This window comes from Ciona robusta, chromosome 4 (genome assembly GCF_009617815.1).
Source record: "Ciona robusta chromosome 4, ASM961781v2".
NCBI lineage: Eukaryota > Metazoa > Chordata > Ascidiacea > Phlebobranchia > Cionidae > Ciona > Ciona robusta.
In genome coordinates, this window is record NC_143238.1 from 3,416,681 (window position 1) to 3,438,211 (window position 21,531).

The 21,531-nt window shown below is 35.5% G+C and overlaps 4 protein-coding genes across 4 annotated transcripts; 1 reads left to right on the forward strand and 3 right to left on the reverse strand.

Annotated features, from left to right (window-relative positions):
• Positions 1-3,580: 3,580 nt before the first annotated feature.
• LOC149736703 (uncharacterized) lies at positions 3,581-9,882 on the forward strand. Its single transcript, XM_089876396.1, has 10 exons — positions 3,581-4,983; positions 5,415-5,545; positions 6,031-6,183; positions 6,630-6,774; positions 6,838-6,944; positions 7,271-7,376; positions 7,876-8,021; positions 8,623-8,726; positions 9,188-9,283; positions 9,470-9,882. The coding sequence occupies exons 1-10, from the start codon at positions 4,899-4,901 to the stop codon at positions 9,723-9,725; spliced, it is 1,329 nt and encodes a 442-aa protein (XP_089732522.1). The 5' UTR covers positions 3,581-4,898; the 3' UTR covers positions 9,726-9,882.
• Positions 9,876-17,377, reverse strand: LOC149736704 (ATP-dependent RNA helicase DDX24-like). The gene is made up of 13 exons (XM_089876363.1): positions 17,207-17,377; positions 16,435-16,878; positions 15,988-16,146; positions 15,510-15,635; positions 14,995-15,151; positions 13,758-13,891; positions 13,001-13,168; positions 12,424-12,531; positions 11,848-12,022; positions 11,486-11,581; positions 10,996-11,183; positions 10,506-10,680; positions 9,876-10,201 (listed from the first exon to the last, which is right to left on the reverse strand). The coding sequence occupies exons 1-13, from the start codon at positions 17,336-17,338 to the stop codon at positions 10,104-10,106; spliced, it is 2,160 nt and encodes a 719-aa protein (XP_089732489.1). The 5' UTR covers positions 17,339-17,377; the 3' UTR covers positions 9,876-10,103.
• LOC149736705 (zinc finger HIT domain-containing protein 2-like) lies at positions 17,375-18,866 on the reverse strand. Its single transcript, XM_089876402.1, has one exon. It carries the CDS (start codon positions 18,858-18,860, stop codon positions 17,688-17,690), a length of 1,173 nt encoding a protein of 390 aa, XP_089732528.1. The 5' UTR covers positions 18,861-18,866; the 3' UTR covers positions 17,375-17,687.
• A 535-nt stretch (positions 18,867-19,401) lies between these two features.
• Positions 19,402-21,228, reverse strand: LOC149736706 (glucose-6-phosphate 1-dehydrogenase-like). The gene has a single exon (XM_089876390.1). The coding sequence runs from the start codon at positions 21,173-21,175 to the stop codon at positions 19,631-19,633; it is 1,545 nt and encodes a 514-aa protein (XP_089732516.1). The 5' UTR covers positions 21,176-21,228; the 3' UTR covers positions 19,402-19,630.
• Between the last annotated feature and the right edge of the window lie 303 nt (positions 21,229-21,531).

Below are 21,531 nucleotides of genomic sequence, written 5' to 3' on the forward strand. Positions count from 1 at the left end.
TAAGACCACAAGAATTACAGACATACCACACCGACCACTAAGTATATATCTATTGAAATGTCATCACGCTGCGTAAATGTCGCTTTGCTTGACGAGCCGAATACAAACTGCGGCCAATGAACTTACATAGCTTCAAATAGCGGCCCGTTCCGCGAAAATTAGTCTGGACAGGCTTCGTTCGAGTGCTGAGCATGGCTTTCGAAACGTATATTTAAACCTTGGAGAAGACAAAGTAGTCATTGTAACAGAGACCACCGACAATGTGTATGCAAATCAATGTAGTGTTGCAGTTGTGTAACTTCATAATATTGCTGCGATAAGCGGCTTACCTTGGTAGCAATTATGAGCGGGGCGGTCGGTATTGTCTCTGCTGAATTATGGATTTGGGAAGTGCGAGGGCGTTAAAATTAATAATTTATTAGCAGTGAATTATTGATCCTTTAATTACACTCTTTATCTCATTCCATACACCACAGCGACCCATTGCGGTGCACTCCTATAATGCTTTTCACATTACCAACGTGTATTGGCTGACTGAGAGCCGATTAGCCCAAAGGTTGGGTCTCTCTAAGACTATTAGCATACGCAGATATGTTGGTTGTCACACCTTTAGTTTACAATACCTTTCATCTCAATATGCTAATTCGATGTATTTTTACTCGGATCAAATCGGTTCGCTTCGCAAAGCGGGGAAGCACCGGAATTAAACCACAAAGAGAATGCTTAAGCCAACGTTTCTGCGAAAACTGGATCCCGGTAACGAAGAAATCGACAAAGAGATTGCTTGTCTACATGGTATACGTGATTTCGTCATGACACCAAGAATTCAACAGTGGGCGGTTACCTGCGAGAGATCAAGGGCGTCATTTGCGGACGCAGTTGAAATCTCGCGGCAAGTTATAGTTAATGTGGCAGATTAGAGCCGCGTTGTCGATATGCCCACTCCGCTTACTGCTGGGCGGCAGGGATTACAAAGTTTGTTTATTGAGAATAAAGTAATAAACAAATCGATGCGCCGCAGTCGAATTACAAGCAAATTCTCTGTTCTACATTTTTTACCCGACAAGTTCCGCTACAAAGTCTGTCATTAAACAGGTTTCCAGTTTCTTAACCAAGTAATTGAAGCCCTCCAAGTTTTTAACCACCACCTTTCCTGATTAACTTTATCCAAAACCTCGTAATTAAATAGCATGCTGATGACGTCATGATGCGATATTAATCTGACAACCAATGTCATAATCATCCTATGCAAGAAACCGCTTATAAACCAAACTATTCCGGTGAATTAACTTTCGAATTGCGCTTGTGGCACTTACTGGCCAAGATTTATGCCAAAACGACGTAGTGTACAGTATTGACATTGGTCGCTGCAATCGCATTTTCGAAATAGAACCACGTTTTCTGGGATTGCCGAATGAAAACAATGAATAAGTGATTCATGCTTTCGTTGAAAGTATATACAACAACAATTTCTTAATCTGTTTGCAAGTTAAATCTGTTTTTGGCGCAAACGTTTTGGTATAAACTTGGCAACGCATTTTTGTTGGTACGTCATAAGTTATAATGTTACTTCATATTTTAAAAGATCGAAACCACAATATATTGTTTTTAAACATCGAGGCAAAAATTAAAACAGTTAGAAAAAAATTATTTTAGAACATCTTTGTCTCTTAATTTACAAACAAAAATTTCTTGACGAAATTTTACATTTAAAGTGCTCTCTAGCGCTGCTATGCGAGGAAATATTTTTAAAACGAGATCTGTATCGCTACATTGTTTTTACAAAGTGGTGCATCATCTTAGGGCCTACAATAAACTGTAGAGTTACTTTCGAACAAACTAAAACTGTTCCCTTTATTCTATTTTGTAAGGACAGGGATCTTTTGGCAAGACAGTATAAAAACACCTGTCGTATCCTTATACTTATTAGTATAGCAACATAGGTTAAACAGTGAGTCTGTTTTTGAACCGTGAAATAAACGTATAATAATACTTGGATCCACAGTGCCACCTGACGGAAGTACAGAGGTAAGTCAATAAATCATGGAGGACGCCAAAGTACAGAGCATGTGGTTATTTTTATTTTGAATATACATCTCTTTCTATAAACAATGAAGGACTTGCAAAACTACAAATGTTTTTGTTAATTTTGTATCCGTTAATTTGGTTCAAAATCTGCGATACGCTAACCACGTCTACACTAACATCATAACCAATCATCGCTCGCTTACATTGCGGACAAGGAAAGTTCCAAAAAACCAACAAGCCGCACATCTACGGTCACTGTTCGCGTATAATTCATAGTTGCCAGTGAAATAAATATCCCAGTCATTTAACCTTTCCCCGCAAGACTGTCCTGCTGTACCGAAGCAGGAAGCACGCGGTCGGTGAAATGAACTCGGCTTACATATTACATCCGGCAACAAAATTTTCTCAAGCTGTTCTGTGGTCAATGTACTTACCGAAATTTGAAGACTTTTTCCGCGAAACGACATATCTTCTTCCTGGTTTCACTGTCTTTGTCGTTTTATTCGCGTCAAGTTTTGCTTCAGTTGTTAAATCCACACCAGTAATACTTTGTATTATACTTTTAAGAGTCTTAAATTATCGCCTGATGTAGTGCATCTTAATATAAACTAGACTTTCAGTGGTGTAGTTTAGGAAATTGTGTATACCGACTACAACAGTATACAGCTGGTGTAGTCCACTAAGACGAGGCATACAGCAATTTACAAAAAGCGGGGTGCAGCAGCAGTAATCATTACTGATTGGAATGCGATGTTTTATAGGAACTAAACAACAACGAAAGACAAATTTTCATTGGGTTAAATATACCTCGAAAGTTGAAAAGACGCGTGTATACGTTTTCATATATAGTTATGCTATACTGAATTCGTGAAATGGAAACATGAAATAATTTGTTTATTATTTTTGTGCGTCCCGATTCGATTAATCAATGAGTGTTGCGTGTATATATTTGCACGAACCTTTTTTAAACCATGCAAATCAAAATCGAAAATAACTTCGCCATGTAATGGTAATGGATTCGTACCGGCATGCAGATATAGATTACGCAAATTTTTCGAGTGGGATTTCCACGCTTTGCATGCATGCTTTCGCTATACGACGGGGAGTGGAAATAACGCGTTAACAAAGTTGACACTTACTAGACAAGGCCTACCACCGACTCAAGAAAAACTACGCGAATTTATTTAGTTTCTATAAACCCAACAATCATATAGGTGCTCTAATTAAATATAGGCGGCACCGACTGTTACCAAATCAGTGGTGATTGGCACCTTATTTTCTACCGCGGGCAGGTTTCGGGTTAAAGATTTAACCAGAATAAAAATTGCGTAACACTAAGTGCCCGCATTTTAAATCCGTGATATGACGAATTATGTAAAAAAAACTCCATGAATTTTGAGGTGATAAAAAACTTTTTATTGTAGCCCAGTAATAACAAAACCTCACACACAAAACAAGAAATACCATCTCGCATTTCTCGGATCGCCGAAGGGGTTTGCTTTTCTGAACAAATTTTATTTTTCTGTCGTATCGCCGCGACGCGAACCCGCGAAGTTTCCAAATCAGCACCAACAAGATATAGCAGAACAACAAGCTGTTGGGGTCAAAAAGCGATTAACTTTTTTATACTCAAATGTACTTATATATACGTAATACGTTCGTTGCAGGCCTGGATATAAATACATGGTCGTTTGCGTTAATCGTAGCACCAGCACGTATATAAAAGGTAGTCATGTAAGTCCATATAGACCAATAGTTACAGATATTATTTGCAATGCTTTACAGCAATTGTAAGCTGGACAGTCTAGTGTTAGGTAGAAAAATAAACCTAACATTTCAGAGTTTAGAAAGCGTTCTTTGACCAATGTGAAGTTTATATGAAAAAGTATTACAGACATTTTAATATACATACTTTAAATATGTACAATACTGTGGGGTAAGATGGGACACCTTTAGCACGTAATATCCGAATATCCTGATCGTGTTTTAATCAATTACCAACGGTCCATGAGAGTCGTGAGGGTACGGTTTTAGAATTCTTTGAATGTTCTTTATTTACTATCAAATATAGGACGAGAAATTTGAATAAAAAGATGTCCCATCTTCTCCCACTCTATATACTAATATGAAAAACGGGGCCGAAGTTTAAAGTATTACATTAGTTGAAAATTTTCGAGATATGCTGAATAATAGGTCGTCTGCTAGCATCAGACGCGTATTGTTTACAATTGAGTCGGCTGGGAATTCCCGACACTCGTGACGGCAAACTCACGCAGCGCGCTTGTTATCCGAGCTTCTATATTAAAGCGCTTGCAGCAACCTGGAGTTCAGTCTGGATGAAACAAGTGGTTTGTGAAAAGAGCAGAATATCAAGGATATACCGTTTTCGTCTAAATTTTATCTGTTTTTTTGGTTTTAATGTCACCGTGTGCAAAATTTGCAAAAAGAAAATTTAGCTAAAAATTTAAACAGAAAATTAAAAAAAGTCTTTATGGAAAGTTTTATCTGTGGAGGTAAAAGGCTGATGTTTAAAGCAACGAGGTAGTAAAACATAAGTGGCTTGAACCAAAATTAGTATAGACCCGCTTAATTAAACGAACGTATTCGACCCGTCGCGTGGCACTCGTTCGACCTTGATTACGTTGCAGAAATCGTGTAAATCGTGATGGCCATTTTACGTCTCAATTAGCCTCGTAATTTGTGCGTCAAAAAAACTTTTTCAACGGGTACGCGATAGAGCTAAATATTAAATTGTAATTCTAGACTCTTAAAGTCTATAATCAAAGAGAGAGAAATCGTATTATTAGTTGGTATAGACTGCAATTTATAAAACAGTTATTTCTTTTTAAAACTGTTTAGACGGAATTTAAATGAAAATGCGTATGATAGCTTTGTATGCCTTTTTATGTTGTGTGCTGGATACAATTAGCTACGTACTGGGAGAGCCGGGTTACGGTAAGTACCTTAATGTATATTTAATGTATTCGGCCAATTTACATGAATCATAATTTATTTTTATGTCGAATCGCCTATACCGTATTATAGCGGTGATCGTGTAAAAGAATATATATATCCACCGTCCGCTAAATGTTAATTAAATAAAGTGCTGCCTAATCGATTGCATCCTTTAGTTAGCATATCGGCGAAGACCAATCGAAGTGTGCCTTGCTGTATATATGCATAACTTGGCCCACAATTTGTATAGGCTGGGAAAGATGGAACACCTTTTATTCGATTTTTCTCGTCGCATTAGAAAGAACATTTAGAGATTTATAAATCCGTATCCTCACAACCCCCATTGGCCATTGTTAAATATTTAATATATGATCAGGCAGATACTTAGGTATTATTTTGTTTACTTTTTTTACTGTAGCAAAAAATTACAGGAGTTTCCCAAAACTGTAGCAGTGAAGGGGATAAGGAGATCGAGGTTCACATAGGGTGGCCGTTTACCTTATCTTGTAGCGAAGGATCTATGTCAGAACTGTATGACGGCGAAGATCAAACTTACGTTCAGGTAATTGTTTTTGTTTAAGACGCATGCTGGTTATTTTTTCAGTTTTTCATGTTTTTTTCGTCCCATTTGGTAGCAAACATGAAATGTTTACAGAACTATAGACCTGTATCCTTGCCTAAAAAGAGCGTTGTTAATTGTTAAAAACACGAAGAAATATGGGATATTATCTGCTGAACAGTAACTGTTTTGAGCCACAGTACTTTATATGTAGCAATTGGAAAATATTTTTGATTAAACTTGTGCTTACCTTATCTGTTTATATATATATAGTACTGTTGGGTAAGATAGGAAACCTTTAGAAACACGTCCCATCTTACCCCAACCCACTTTATACCAGCCTTCGTCTGTTTACAACGAAGTGTCATTGTCTTGGAAACTGGGAATTGTTATGTCATAACATGCATATTGTACACGCTCCAATTCATTGTGGTTAACACAATAACACAAAGGACTTTAGGAAACCAAACCGCCACATTTTCATACAGTGTATTATCATTGATCGAAGCAAGAAACTTGTAGTATTGAATGAAACATACAACAGTGACGAAGACGGATACTTCGACTACGATTCAATGCCAGAATATGCAGTTGGAGACGTGAAAGATAACAGTTCAACCAATTACTCTATAGTTCTACAGGTTCTATATACCCTATCAATTATTTAAAGTCTGTCGTGACAGCTTGAACGAAAAAAAAACAAAATGTAGGTTAAGTTACTCGTACTGGCGTACAAAGAGTTATGGCAGCTACAATAACACTTATGTATATTGTTTTAAGCTTCGTTATAAAAGTTGAAATAAAAAAACGCAGCCATTTACGAAGTTTTTTATGTCTTATAGTAGGTTGGGGGAAGACGGTACACCTTTAGCACATATTATTCAAACATCCTGTGTTTTAAACAATAACAACGGTCTATGGGAGCCGCGAGAATATGGTTTTATAATTCTTTGAATATTCTTTGTTTACTACAAAATGAATCGAGAAAACAGAATAAAAAGATGCCCAATCTTCCCCAATCCTGCTATATGTATTTCTTTTCGATTTTTAAAGTAATAAACATTTTAACTGTTGATGTCTTTTACAGTTAGCTGACAATCAATGTTGGATGGTAAACGTTCATTTGGTTTTGACCGAATCCCCGAACGCAACTTGCGAAGAGTCCTCACGCACAACGCAACACGCATCAACGCGAATGGCGCACGGACAATCGTCTCACTTTACCTGCGTAGGTATGTGAATGCGATTAAAGTTGTTATCATAACTTTGTACGGTTGGTTTATTTGGATTTGCAGTTCCACAAAGTACAGCGCCGAAGATCTACACAAACAACATAACTACGAAATGGTTACGTAATTGTGGGGACAAACTACCGAACACAACAGTAGCTATCGGACATGGGGTAAAGTTACATTTATAGTACGGGGTGGGAGAAGATGGGACACCTTTTATTCTATTTTTTCGTCCCATTTGGTAGTAAACAAAGAACAATCAAAGAATTATAAAACCGTATCTTCACGACCCTCATACACCGGTGTTAATTGTTTAATACACGATCAGGAAATTGGGATATTATGTGCTAAAAGTGTCCGTCTCCCCCCACCCTATAATAGTTAATTTTCCAATCTAATGCTTTAATCGTCATTTAGACTAATTAAGCTGTTTATTAAAATGTGTTTTTATACTTTATGTAAATCTGAAATATTTTATTAAACGATGTGTTTACAGATACGCATTGGGGGCTGGGATTACGCCGATGCAGGTGTCTATACATGCGCTGTAACATACAACCAAATGACAAGATATGCAGTTCACTATACAGCTTGCGTGAAACGTAAGTATGTAGAAGTTGTTGTGATTTACCGTTAGTTAATCCATCACTTTCGTCTTGCGTTTTACAAGATGCAAATGAATGTCATTTTTAACCTTTCACTTCTATGTTCGTTATTGATAAAACATGACTTACATTCATTACCATTTTCTATCTTTATTATTGGTAAAATCATATACGTTCAATATACGTGTACATGAAAAAAATGTAAAAACGAGTACGAAATTATATTCATTATATGCTGTGATGTAAGATGGGATACCGCTATCAAAATGTCATATTTCCTAATCGTGTTTTAAACAACTAACAACGCTCTTTTGGAGTCACGGAGCTACGGGTTTATAATTCTGTAAATAGTCTTTGTTGATCAACAATTGGAACAATAAATGGAGTATAACAACTTGTCTTGTCCCATTTTACCCCACCCTACTATACTAAGTATGTAACGAAAATTTATAGAGAGGAAATAACACAACGCACAAATTTTTTTCCCCCTATTTAGCTCCAAAGAATTTCGGGAAAACTACATTAGTTTGCTCGCACAATATAATCAAGGTGACACTGGGTTCGGACGCTGAGGTTGAGTGCGAAGCAAGAGGGGGACTTGAAGGGGTAGGCGACATACATTTCACTTCATCTTGGAGAAAGGTGATGGCATTAAGTTTCTTGGATGTATTAAACTAAATTTATGGTACGATGCGGTAATAAATTTAAGGCACATATTAGTATTTTTATATCTTTTTTTTTGAAATTTAAGAAGGGTATAAGGATTTTTGTAAATACTATATGTGTACTACTAACAAGTGGAGATAACAAAACAGAAAAATATGACTTGTTTCAACCCTTAATTTATTTTGTAATTATTAAATTAGGCGGTTTAACCAACAAACATTGCGGGAAGAAAAGTTTTTAAGAGATTGGCAAGATAATATACAAAACTAGGGGATTTTCAATAAAGGAACATTAATCGCCCTAAGCTATATGCCATGCCAAGATTTTATATATGGCTTATTTAAATGCGGCTTGCTTTTGTGAAAATTGTACAAAAGCATATACGTTGAACATGCAATTTTATTTTCCAATTATCGGTCCTTTAAGAAAATGTTTTCAGATTATTTGTAATTGCAAATCGGTGTTTAAAAATTCGGCTTGGCAGGAATTGTGACTAATTGGTTATTAGTGTCCGGAAAATTGTTTACTTCTCGTACCAGTTTAAACGTGTCATATGACAACGTTTTTTTTTATACAGGAAGAGGTGGGTGGGGAAAACAACATTGTATGTCGGGATTACGGCAGGGGAGCTCGGCCAAGGAGTCGAAGTCAGATAATGATTGATAAAATCGATTGCGAAATGTAAGTGATCACTCAGATATCTTCGCCGACAGCCATTTGGATAAATATAGAAAATCGACTTTGCGGTTCTGAGGAAATTTGTGGTTTGAGGCACAGAACCTCGGAGTGACGTTAGCTAAACTAAACCGTTGTCTGTGATATAGAATTGCAGAGATCAATTGCTGGAGAGGCATAAGCCGTGCAAGCAATTGAGAAATCAAGAAACTTTTTAGCATTGTTTAGGTTTTAGAATGACAATCATAAATGGAATTTTTCTTGAATGAAATTAATTTCGGCTTGTTTAGCATCGGCCGTGAAGTACACAGCACTCACAACTTAATTCCGCCCCGGAGCTGTCTTTTGCGCATTATGTCCGGCCGGGAAATACCGGTACGACGCAATATTAGGCTCCTGGCGGCACCGAACGCCAAATGAAAGCCAAACACGACAACGATAACTTTTAATTTCGGTTTAATTTGAAGGAAGATCACAAAACCGCAATGCTTTCATCAGCCGCCCACCCGGGAGCAAGAGGCGGATGCTTTGAACCGAAAAATTAAAATGAAGCTTGTGATCAAGTGAGTTATATACGTGTGCGTAAAAGGCCAGCAGTGTTTTCGCCAATTTTTCGAGACTTGTTTTTGAATCAGAACGATCGATTCCTTAATATCAGACTTTATCGATCAGCTTTAAATCTACGCTTTAATCAGTTTAAAGTCTGGCAGGAATTTTAATTTCTTCAACGCGGTGCTTTCCGATCACAGGAACCTTTCTCCGAGCGACTACGGCACTTACACAGCGGAGATACGCAGTTCAAGAGGAACAGCCAATGCAACAATTGTGGTTGAGAAAAATCACATACCAATTGTCACCACCAGAGCAGTTATAATCGGAGCAATATTTGGCGTGTTGGTCTTGATTGTCCTAGTATGTGGGCTTGTATACGGATTTCGAAGGTACAGAGGCAAACATTATTTAGCCACCGCAAAGTGTATGCATTGTCGCATGCTTAGTATTTAAAGGCATTGTTTACTCCTGTTTTAAGAAGTACTTACCATGCCCGCTTTTTACCTACCACTGCCTCCGCTAATGAAACGTTCCGTGTCGTATTTTGTAATCACTGATATTGAGTTCGCTGTGCGTTGCAGATTTCAATAAAATAGAAAACGATCAAAAACGGTTTGTTTATTCGAGTTCCTTAATTTGCAAGTGGACGAGACGCCTAAATTCGTCGATCCTCAAAAGCACCAAAAATCTCTTCTCTATTTAACACAACCGCCAAAACAGCTTATCAAAACCTTGAGTTAAAACAAAGGCTTTTTTGTCAAGATTCTTGCTAAAATAGCAGCAGACGACGAGTGGCTATACGACAAGATATGTACGAAAAGAAAATTTCGTTTATTTTTTCCCAGTCATCGATTTTCCAAACACGTTCTGGGATTTCCCATTAAGAATCCCTGGCAACCGCAGCTCCCCGCTTTTCGTGATGAATTTTCCTGGAAAAGATTATTCAAAAAAGGAAAATTATTGGATTTGGAAATACCGGGCTTAAAGCGACGCGTGTAGCGATGTAGGTAGTAATAATAAATTATAAAAACGAGGTAGCCCTTGGGCCTCGGCCAGGCAATAAAGAACAGGACCTAAAGCCTGGTGTTCCGGCAATTACTTTTAATGCTCGCAGAACGTTGGTATAACACAGCTTTTTATAAAATTACCGTGAATTCTAAACATTTTGTTTTTTAACCGCAAAAAGCAATCGGTCACCGAAAAATTGCAAATACACAGTATAAAAATCCATACCTGAAAAACCTTTGGGAAAAATCGGTCGTTTCAGCAAAGCGCTAAGCTGTTGCCTTTTCGATTTCAACAGCTGGGTTTTGTCACTCCTGTTATCCGTTGAAAGCAGCATGTCGTCATCTATATCCATATCCATGGCTGCGGCAGCTTTGCTGAACCAGTCGTTATGCAAACGAACCTACAGCAATGCGTTAATGAAACAACCGCTTGTATTATCAAATGTAAAGTTTGCAAATCCAGATTTTTAATGTAAAAATTGCAAAACCAGTGTTTTGAACGTAAAAATTGTAAAACTGAGAGTTTTTAACAAACTAACAATTCACAAAGAACATATTCATTGTGTACTGCAGTGTGTTTTGATAAATCAGATATACTGTAATGCCAAAAAACAAAAGCAATTCATATCATAAAAAAACAGACCATGTACCATCTTACCCCAACTTATCAAAACATGGACCATCTCGCCCCAACTTATTATATACCAACGACTAACCTTTTTCTCCCTATGTGAAAGCGAATCCACTTCCCTTGCCAGGGTCACCATCTTCCTTATAGCAGCCATGTAACTATCATTGATGAGGAAGAGAGGGAGACCATCCTCTTTATCCAGGGATCTACAGATGCGTTTGTAGAAGCTCATTTCATCCGAACTCACGAAGAGCAAACTTAAACCATCCTCACCTAAAAATAACAAGTAAATTTGTTTATAAAAATATTTTTCACCCAGAAAAAAAAACCCAAACGCATGCCATTTGTGATTGAGCAATTGATTTTATTATTTTTTGTCAATTTATGTAAAACAACGAAATGTGTACATGACAGTTTAACTGAATTATAAAACCCCAAAGGAACAAAAATCGGAGAGTTTAATGTTATTCCAATTTAAAAAAATTCAATCATTTCTTCTACATTGGATTTCAACTCATACAAAACACAATATGCATGACTTGCATGTTATTGAATTAGAATTATCAGTTTCTTACCAGATCTGGCTGACCTTCCACTTCTATGTATATAAGTTTCCATGGTACGAGGTACTTGGTAGTGAATCACATATTTTACACCAGGTATGTCAAGTCCTGAAAATAATTGAAAAGTAGAACTTAAAAACAAGTTGCTTTGCCTGTATTTTATATATTTTTATTCCCAAAAAGTATAAAGTACAGCTAAACAGTATTAGTAGAGAACAAATTAATATATTTACTAAAAATTCAAAAGTATAAATAACAAAATTTTTTTGAATAAAAAAATATCCCCAAAAAACAAGAAAAAATTCCCTCATTCCAAATCTAATTTTATCCTTCATAAATAAGACTTTTATTTGAAAATGATATTTACTTCTCACCTCTTGCAGCCACATCACTTGCGATCATGATCGCATTCGGATTTTCCTGGAAACGATCGAGATGTTTTAATCTTTGTCGCTGCTGCATCTTCGCGTGGATGTGAAGAGGATTGCATCCGAGAGCATCAAGGACTCCCGAGAGGTGGAAGATACAATCGATGCTGTTCGTGAAGATCTACATAGGATCAAAAGATAAAAATATAAATTTAATATTGGTGCATGTTGCTATGTATTCACCTTTTCATCCTACAAAGAGAATAACATATTTTAACTAGATTATGATAGGAAAAAATATTGGTTTATATTAACACAATAAGTACTAAAACTTATAAAACTATTTAAAAATATAAATACCTAATAACTACACTGGGTTTGCCTATAATAAATGCGCAAATTAAATTAGTTACATTAAGTTTGCTGTTCAGCGTTTTTTAAATGACTGGAACAAATTGCAAACAAATTTTAGTTCTACATACGTCGTTTGTTAGTCCAGCAGTAACCAGCACATATTTTGCATTCAAAACAGGTAATACAGAATTAAAAGTATATACACAAGCTATAAAACAGTTATATTACCAAAGTACGACCAGGATGTGATTTAATGAAATAGTAAAGATAAAAATCCTTTTCCTTTGGTTGGCAAATTATTTTTGCTTCAGATAATTTCTCAGCTGTAAGTTTTTTCTGTAAAAAAATTAAAGGGGATAAATAAGATTTTTTGTAAACAGGAAAAAATATATTTGCACTAGTAGTTAAACACATGATATAATCATTTACTTTGTACATTAATGTTTAATATCTTACATTCACACTGATTTTATTAACCAGAGATTTGGGTTCAAGGGTCTAACCCAGATATTATGGGTTCAAGGTTCATTAGAGCGACCTTGGGTGTGTGCGTCCTTGAGTTGTGTATGTACTTGAGCAAGACACATAACAGCAATTGCTCCAATCCAGTAGCCACTAATGGGTTGTCAACATTGTCAGCCATACAGAAATGAAACAATCGGCGAAAAAGTTACATACTTAATAACCCGTAAGCTGGCATGAGGTGTATGAAACAGAACACCCGTGTTATTTGCACCAACGACTGTGGTTTTCTATCCACACAAAGAAAAAACAAGTTACATTAAAGTTGAGACAGCCAACTTACAGTAGTCAAGTCCGCAACAAACGGTTTGTTCCGAACCCCTATCTTCTTCATTAGCTTTGATAGTTTGGTATCCTTGGTGTTAGATGATGCTTGAGTTGGAAAGTTTGGTCGGTTTGGAGTAAAATGTACAGTGGTGAGAGTGGCAGAGAATATGAAGGTTTGACGTTTCTGTGTGTAGATGGTTATGTAAAGATTAGGTGGGACAGATACTGAAAATTGATTAAAGGTCATTCAAGGTCACACCAAATAACAAGACCTCCTGCTCCAATGCATGTAATATTAGAATGATACTCTAATACACAAACTCAGCTTATATAGGATTACAAAACCACTCAAGCATAACATTGAACATAGAAATTGAGAAAAACATTAATAATAAAATAATTGTTTAGAGAATGGTGATACTTTAAAGAGTTAAAATAAAGGTCATAGTAAACACAAAAATCGTAATAAATACGTGTTAAAATAAAATATTAAATATTATTACAACTACATTAATGTGACCGGATAATGGGGCAATTTGGTCTCACTGTAGTATTTTACCCATAAAGAGGTCAATTTCTCTGTAAACATAGTTAAATAATGTCCAAAAATATAATTTTTCAGAAGAATAAGTATAAAAATATTTTTAAGTACAAACAAAATATTTTAACAAACATATAATAAAAAGCTTATGTTTAACAAAAAGGGTTTCACAAAATGAGAAATCCTTAACAAAAAGTTAACTGCCCCATGTACAGTGTACACACATACTCACCGTTTTAGATTTTTTTAGATTAATAACTTCAAGTAGTTTGTTGAGTTCTTCAAAATGTCCGTGTTCGAGCATACGATCCGCTTCATCGATCACAAGATATCGAAGTTTGTGGATGGTGGATAAGTATGGGTGACCTGGGGGGGGGAATTTCATTAAGCATGCATTACCAAGTAAGTCACATAATAAAAAAATGGAGTTGTTAAGATAATAATGGTCTTTGAACTCTTTAGTGAGGAGGGGGTACATTTTTACCAGAAACTAAATAATGCAAAAGTTGTGCCATACTGTATCAGTATGTTATGTCGATATTGTGACTTTTTTGTGTGCTTTGGAAATTTCTGTTTGACACAAACACCAGACTTTTGAATACAAATTTTAAAACTAGGTATTTGGGAAACATAAAGAATGTTTTACTATTAAATTGGGGGGGATGTTTCATTGCCTTCTGATTATTCGTAAGTGTGTTTAAAATTATATAATGTAGAATTATATAAACCCTATTTACTTGCAACATTATGTGCTTATAAACAACATTAACAGGCATGCATTTTGTGTGGTATGGTATACAAAACTACATATACATTAAAAGGACATTACAAATCTTAAGTATAAGATTTAATGAGGGTTTGCTAAGTACATAAATAGGGGTGACACACTGTACAATAATGGATGCAATATATAATAGCAGGTTACAGAGCAGTGAAACATATGAATGTAGAACACAAGTTTGAGTATACCTGCTGTTAAACTACTTGTTAATGTTTTTAAATGCATCTGTTTAAAATTGCTTACAAAAGGAAATAGAGGATACGCTGTATATGTTACAATAAAATGTATGGTTTTAAGTTTTTTTTGTTTTGAGTTAAATAAACCTGTTTATTTCAAACTGTTTATATAGACATTATATATATATATATGTTACCTTGAATGTATCATCTTAAATGCATCTGTTTAAAACTGTTTAAAAGAGGCATTATGTATATATGCTATCTTGAATATTGAAATGTATTATCCTAATGTTGTTTTTAAATTTATCTGTTTAAAACTATTTATAAAAGATATTATAATATATATAATATGTGTTACCTTGATATGCATTATATGAGTGTTATTAAATGCATTTGTTTAAGGCATAGGTTAAACTTAAATACTGGTATGTGCCTATTAAAACCACAAAAAATCAACATGTCAACCAAATAGATTGCTATGCACAAACAACACTTTGCAGCCTACCTACCCGATTCTAATAATTCCCACAATCTTCCAGGAGTTGCAATGACAATATCTGGTTCCTTGTTTAACAACCGGATTTGTTTTTGTTGAGCCATTCCACCAACCACCACTGTTGACCATAGTTTAGTGTGTTTGGCAACTTGTGTCAAGTGCTTCTTTACCTGATATGCAATCAATGATTGGGTAAACTTTTTAAATTATCAGAAATATAAACAGTAAAAAAAACACTAAAATATCATCAAAAACTTATTTTAAATGGAAAAATTATTACTTTACATTTATATAAAAAAAAACTACCAAAAAAGTGCAGATTTATTGATTTAATAAAAACAAATATTGCTTTAAATTAAAAAATTCCTAACTTTTTTATTATACATAATATTTTATAGTGTAAAAATCCTACTAAGAATGTAATGCCTGCACTAGTTAAACACAGTCATGTCATGCTAATGCTCATTCAATACATTGGATCATTTCCCCACCATTACATTCATTATACACCACCTCGTCCACCTGTACCTGTATGGCTAATTCTCTCGTTGGTGTTAATACAAGTGCTGGTAGAGCTTTGGTCGGTTGCGTTTCTTCAATTTCTTCTTTTGAAACTGGTTCAGCATCTTCAAAGTCACTCATGTGTTCATCATCCTGTAAAGAATGTTTAGTGTATATATATTATATGCGGAAAAATACTTGGCTGAAAAATGATTTGAAGTCATTTCAATAGAAAGTTAAAACAAAAAAAAATAATTAAAAGCAAACGCATGGTTGTTACAGTAAAATAATATTGTTAATGCTCAAACTCAAATACTTAATATAATTCGCTCACTTTCAAAATGACAGAAAAATGACAAATCTAAATCAAAATTTCGAATTGCTTTTAACAACGATCAAAGCAAATCTCATTTATATATTATCAGTAGTCAGTACCCACCATCACACAAAAAAATCAAACATAAAACAAAGAAAACCAACAATATGCAGAAAAACACAAATCTACCTCATCAATTTCCGCATTTTCCGTGTTTTCCAATAAATTTCTCTCCCTATCTTCCATCAAGTGATGCAGGAGAGGAATCCCGAATGCCAACGTCTTCCCACTTCCCGTCTCTGCAGCTCCTAAGATGTCTCGTTTGTCACGGATGGCAACAGGTATACACTGCAACAAAAATATTGTTAAGTATATATGTATACATATAATAAATATAGTTAGTACAGTTGCTTACACAGAAATAGACAACTTTTGAAAAATTATATAAAAAAACTAATAAATCGCACAATATTTTTTGAATGCATAAAATAACACAGAGAACAGCTTCATTTATTTAAAATACAATGAAATTACAATCTCATATATATATAAATAGACATACAAACGGCTTTATATGTGGGTACCACTATTAATAAGAGAAAAAAACAATATTAATGATTTATGTTGCAATTTTACCTGTTCTTGTATTGGCATAGGTTTTGTAAACCTAAGCTCTGCTAATGCCTTTAAAACAGTTTCTGGAACATAAAGATTCTGCCAAGCACTCATGTCAACTGTGGATAAAATGTCTTCGTTTTCTTCTTCATTGGTTTCTTCTATTTGAGTTCCAGAATTTAATTTTGCTTTTTTGGATTTTTTGTTCGGTTTAGTTTTGTTTTTCCTCTTTTTCGCTTTTACATTGTTTTCGTTATTGTTTACAGTTGTAATTTTTTCAATAACATCTTTATTATTTTGATCTGTAGTGTGTTCAGGCAGTTCGGTTGTTGTTTTATCAACAACTACCTTTTCAGGTTCTTTTAATGATTTGAGTTTGTTTAATCTTTCCTGTTTTCTTAAATTCTTTTTTTTCTTGGGTAAATTTGTGATTGGTTTTATTGGTTCATTGTCAAAAGCTCCAACCTGTAAAAAATAATAATAAAGAAAGTATTGTTATTGATGTAGTCTGTATTTAGTTTTTTACTGTTTATTCTAATAAGGGATACATTGCTGGTACACCTTATAGGTTTAGAAAACACGGAGTGGCTTATGGCAAATTTTAAAGAAATATCTTAAACCAAGTCTTGGAAATACTATAAAAGAAATGAAAGCGTTTATGAATCTTAAAAACTCCTTAAAAATGTATGAATCAGAAATAAAAAACATATTATGTATTTATGTGTATTGAAAATTAAGAGTAATATTATTAGTAAAATAGCATGACAAATGACAATCTTATATTTTTACATACCAAATCATATTCTGATAATTCTTCAAACTCGATAAGGTCGTTAAACCTAGGAGCTGACTTTCCAATCTTGACAGGGATTGCCTTCCATGGCTTCCTCTCTGTCAGCGCATGTACAGCAGTGGTAGATGACATTATTTATATTCGTATACTTTGCATAGCGTTTACAAATCTAAAAAATAAGTGGCAAAAATATACAAAAAGAATGAACGTTTTATTCTGGCCTAGGTGTAACTCGTGGTAGCTACCCTATGGGCTAGGGATGTGCCGAAGTTGTAACAACAGATAGTCAAACGGGAGACGCTAGGAAACTAGATTTTAAACTTGAGCTCGGCACATCCCTAATATAAGCTTATATAAATCCAAAAAGGAAACTTGCTTACTACTAAAAATGGCAGTATACTTACACAGAAGACAGAACAATTTATGAATACAATTTTAAAAATAAAGGAGCATAATAATTATTTTCTGGAACAAAAAATGTCTAATCTAATTCAACAATTAAATTTTTTGTTGGTTTCTTTTCAACAGGTTTCTTGCGCAAATTTTCCACTGATGTTTCTAAATCGGTTTGAACTTTTTCCTCATCCAAACGCTTCTTGTAAATCTCGGAGACTTCAATTGATAAGAACGAAAATATTTCATTATGTTTGCTGCAGTAGGACATTAAGTATTCAAGCTTTTTCACGATTTGAAACAAAAGTTTCCGATTTTCTTTCAGGGGTTCACAGGCTACACTACTGCCCAAAGCATCAATTTCAGTTTTTAGAAGTTTTCTGCATTTTTGGCACCCACGTTTGAGATCAGATATTGCTTGAATAGCATATTGCTCTTTGTTTTCCGGATCTGGACCAATAAGGAGATGCGAGACGTCCTGAATACATTCAACAAAAAACATTTTTTCGACCTGAATTTGGTAAGCATTTGCTGCCTCAAAACACTTTTCAGTTGCCCCAGAAATCGCCTTTTCAGCAGATGGAAAACTGACATTTTTTAGCAGATATTCTGACGTGGTTGTACAATATTTAGAAAACTCTTCACAAAATTCACTTACACCACAACCGTTGAATATTCTTTGAAATACAACATATGGAAACAAAACATTGACCAGATTAAAAGCCACCAAGGGCGATGGAGACTTTGCTAGATCTTTGGAACACGGTTTTGTTGACTTGTATGATAATGATACATCAAGTTCCTTCACCAGACCACTTTCATGTTTCAACCACCACGGCTCCCAGGATTGTACAACAGGATGACCCTGTTCATCTCTGAGTGATCCGGATGCCACAGCTGCTTTGAAGTCCTCCTGCTCCTGAAGAGTGAGTCTACTCCACAACTCATCCATTTCATCTTCTCCCAAATCTTCCACATTCAAGTCCTTCAACCTCTCTTCAAGATCATCCTCCAAAGTGAAGTCCTCAATTGGATTTTCCTCTTCAGTCCTCTCAATCATTTCCAGAAGTCTCATCTTCTCTTCATCAGAAACATGTCTATCCTTCATCTCCCCAATGAAGCACTCCCTATAGAAAAGTTCCGAACAATCTGAATGCTTGTCACTCTTGTAACAATCCAACATGCAGTATCTAATGTTACATCTTGGGCACGTGTATTTTGCTTTGTTATTGTGACATAAACCACAAGCCCCAGCTTCCATAATGTATTCTACTACACAAGGTTACTTATGTATAGGCTATACCTACTTTTCCTTTGCTCTAAATAGGGAAAATAAATCCAGTGTAATATAAACATGAGTATTGGTGTGTGGTGACTAAACACATATATATTTTACTGCATATTATTACATTGGAACTACAACTAAAGTTAGGAACTTCTACATCCACTTATAAAGATTAAACAATACAACACAAACTATAATGCTCTTGCATACAAATGGTTATATATCTACATAATAGGTCAAATAAAGCAATATATATTTGCGGACATTGTCACAACTAGGCATTAATGGAAGTTTAAACCAGAAAGTTTAACACAAAAAATACATACAGAATGTAGCTATTATGCAACACAACTTAAGCAAGCAATACTAGGTTACTTTCCAACTGAACACTGGGTCACTACAATCTTGCAAAAAAATCATGAAATTTTCAAATTAACATGTCTGACTGGTACCAGTATAAACAAGGTTTTAAATACAAAATCAGACCTGCATAGCTTAACTAACAGTTTGAACTTGCAACAATTTTTACCAGTGTTTGGTCTTGTGAAACTAACTACGGTACCTTTGTTTTACAACAATAAATGCACATTAGGCTCAAATTTAAAAGATGAAAGACTTTAATTACACCTTCTGGCAGTTCAGTCTTTCTATACAAAATAGAAATAGCTCGATAGTTTGTAGTTAGTGTTGTTACACAGTTATGATGTTATTGTAAGTGCAAACTAAGAGTGTCATGAACTGCAGGTTCACAGATTCGGGTTCACCCATTTGTATGTGCTCGAGTAATGAAATCCAGCAGCTTTGATGAACACATCTGCCTCTTCTGGTCCCCGTGTGCCATACTTGTAAGGAATCGGATTAACCTTTTCATTCTCAATTTGATGCAGGACTGGTGTGAAGATCCTCCATGCCTCCGAAAGCTCATCGCTTCGTACAAAGTTGAGTTGGGATCCAGTAAAAACATCAAGAATGAGACGTTCGTATGCGTCAGGCATCTTCACGTCCTTGTATCGAAGATTGTAGCTGAGATCCATCTCTGTTTCCACAGGTTCCACATTCATTCCTGGTGACTTAGTCATCATCTTACAGTAGACAGCTTCATTTGGTTGCACTCTCATCACCAGCTCATTCCTCTTAACCACTCCATTAGAGAAGATATCACCAGGGACATCACGGAACTGAACCCGGACCTCAGCTTTTCGTTCGTTCAGAGCTTTGCCGCATTTAAGAATGAAAGGCACTCCATCCCAGCGCTCGTTGCAAATGTTGAACTTACCAACAGCAAACGTGGGTGTCACTGAACCTTTAGGGACAGTTGGATCATCCAGATATCCTTCCTTAGCATCTCCTGTACCTTCAGGATCTGCCACATATTGACCCAACACAAGATCATCAAGTTTCAGCGGCCTTATGCACTTGAGAACTTTAACTTTTTCATCTCTGATATCATCAGCGTTATTACTGGCTGGCTTCTCCATAGCTGTAAGGCAGAGAACTTGGAACAAATGATTCTGCATAACATCACGAATGATTCCGAACTTGTCAAAATAACCGCCTCGGCCTGTTGTACCAAACGGCTCTTTAAAAGTGATGAGAACACTCGATATGTTATCTCTATTCCAAACAGGTCCAAAAAGGCGATTAGCAAACCTCAACACCATGAGGTTCTGAACCATTTCTTTACCCAGGTAGTGATCTATTCTGTACAGTTGACTTTCATCAAACAATCTGGACAGATGGTTTGACAACTTTGCACTTGAATCGAAATCCCGACCAAATGGCTTCTCTATAATGATACGATTCCACCCCTCGTGTTCAAAGCAGTGGTCATGGATGTTCTGCGTCACCTCAGCAAACACAGTTGGTGGAAGGGCAAGATAAAAAAGCCGGTTCGCTTTATTACCATTGTGGAATGCCTTGATTGCTGTATCCAACTTTTTAAATCCATCTTCCTCAGAATACGAGCCTTGGACATAACTCATTGCGGCAAAAAAACTATCCAGCTTTGCCTTCTCAGAATCCTTTACTTTCATATACGGAAAAGCCTTGGCTCGAATATCTGCAATTGACATTTTGGACCTTGCATACCCAATAATGTGGATATGATCTGGAAGCAAATCATCTCTGTAGAGCCACCACAGGGTCGGAATAATTTTCTTCTTGGCCAGATCACCAGATGCACCAAGAACAACAAAGATGTGAGATTTTCCAATCATTCCCATGGACAGAGCTCGCTTAAACCTTGCCAAGCATTCCTCAGCTCCCATCGCTGGTAGATTTCCTGACGACATTCTGTAGTTTTATTATAATTCTCTACAATACACCTATATAAGAAAAATGAAATATTAATTTAGAATATTATTTAACAGATACATAGGTCTATAATTTATAAATATTAAGATTTTCAGTTCAACCAGCTATAACATTAACAAAGACATGAGCTACAAAAATTACTTATGTAGTACTCAACTCAAGTACTGTAACGATTTTAGGCACGCATGTATAAACTACTATAATCTACAACTTTGAACATGTGCATAGGTCCTTAGCATAGGCTATACTTCAATTTTAAATACTAACAGAGGTGCAATACCAAAACTTTAATTACAAATTCACAAAGCATGCCACTTATATATAAATGCAGACG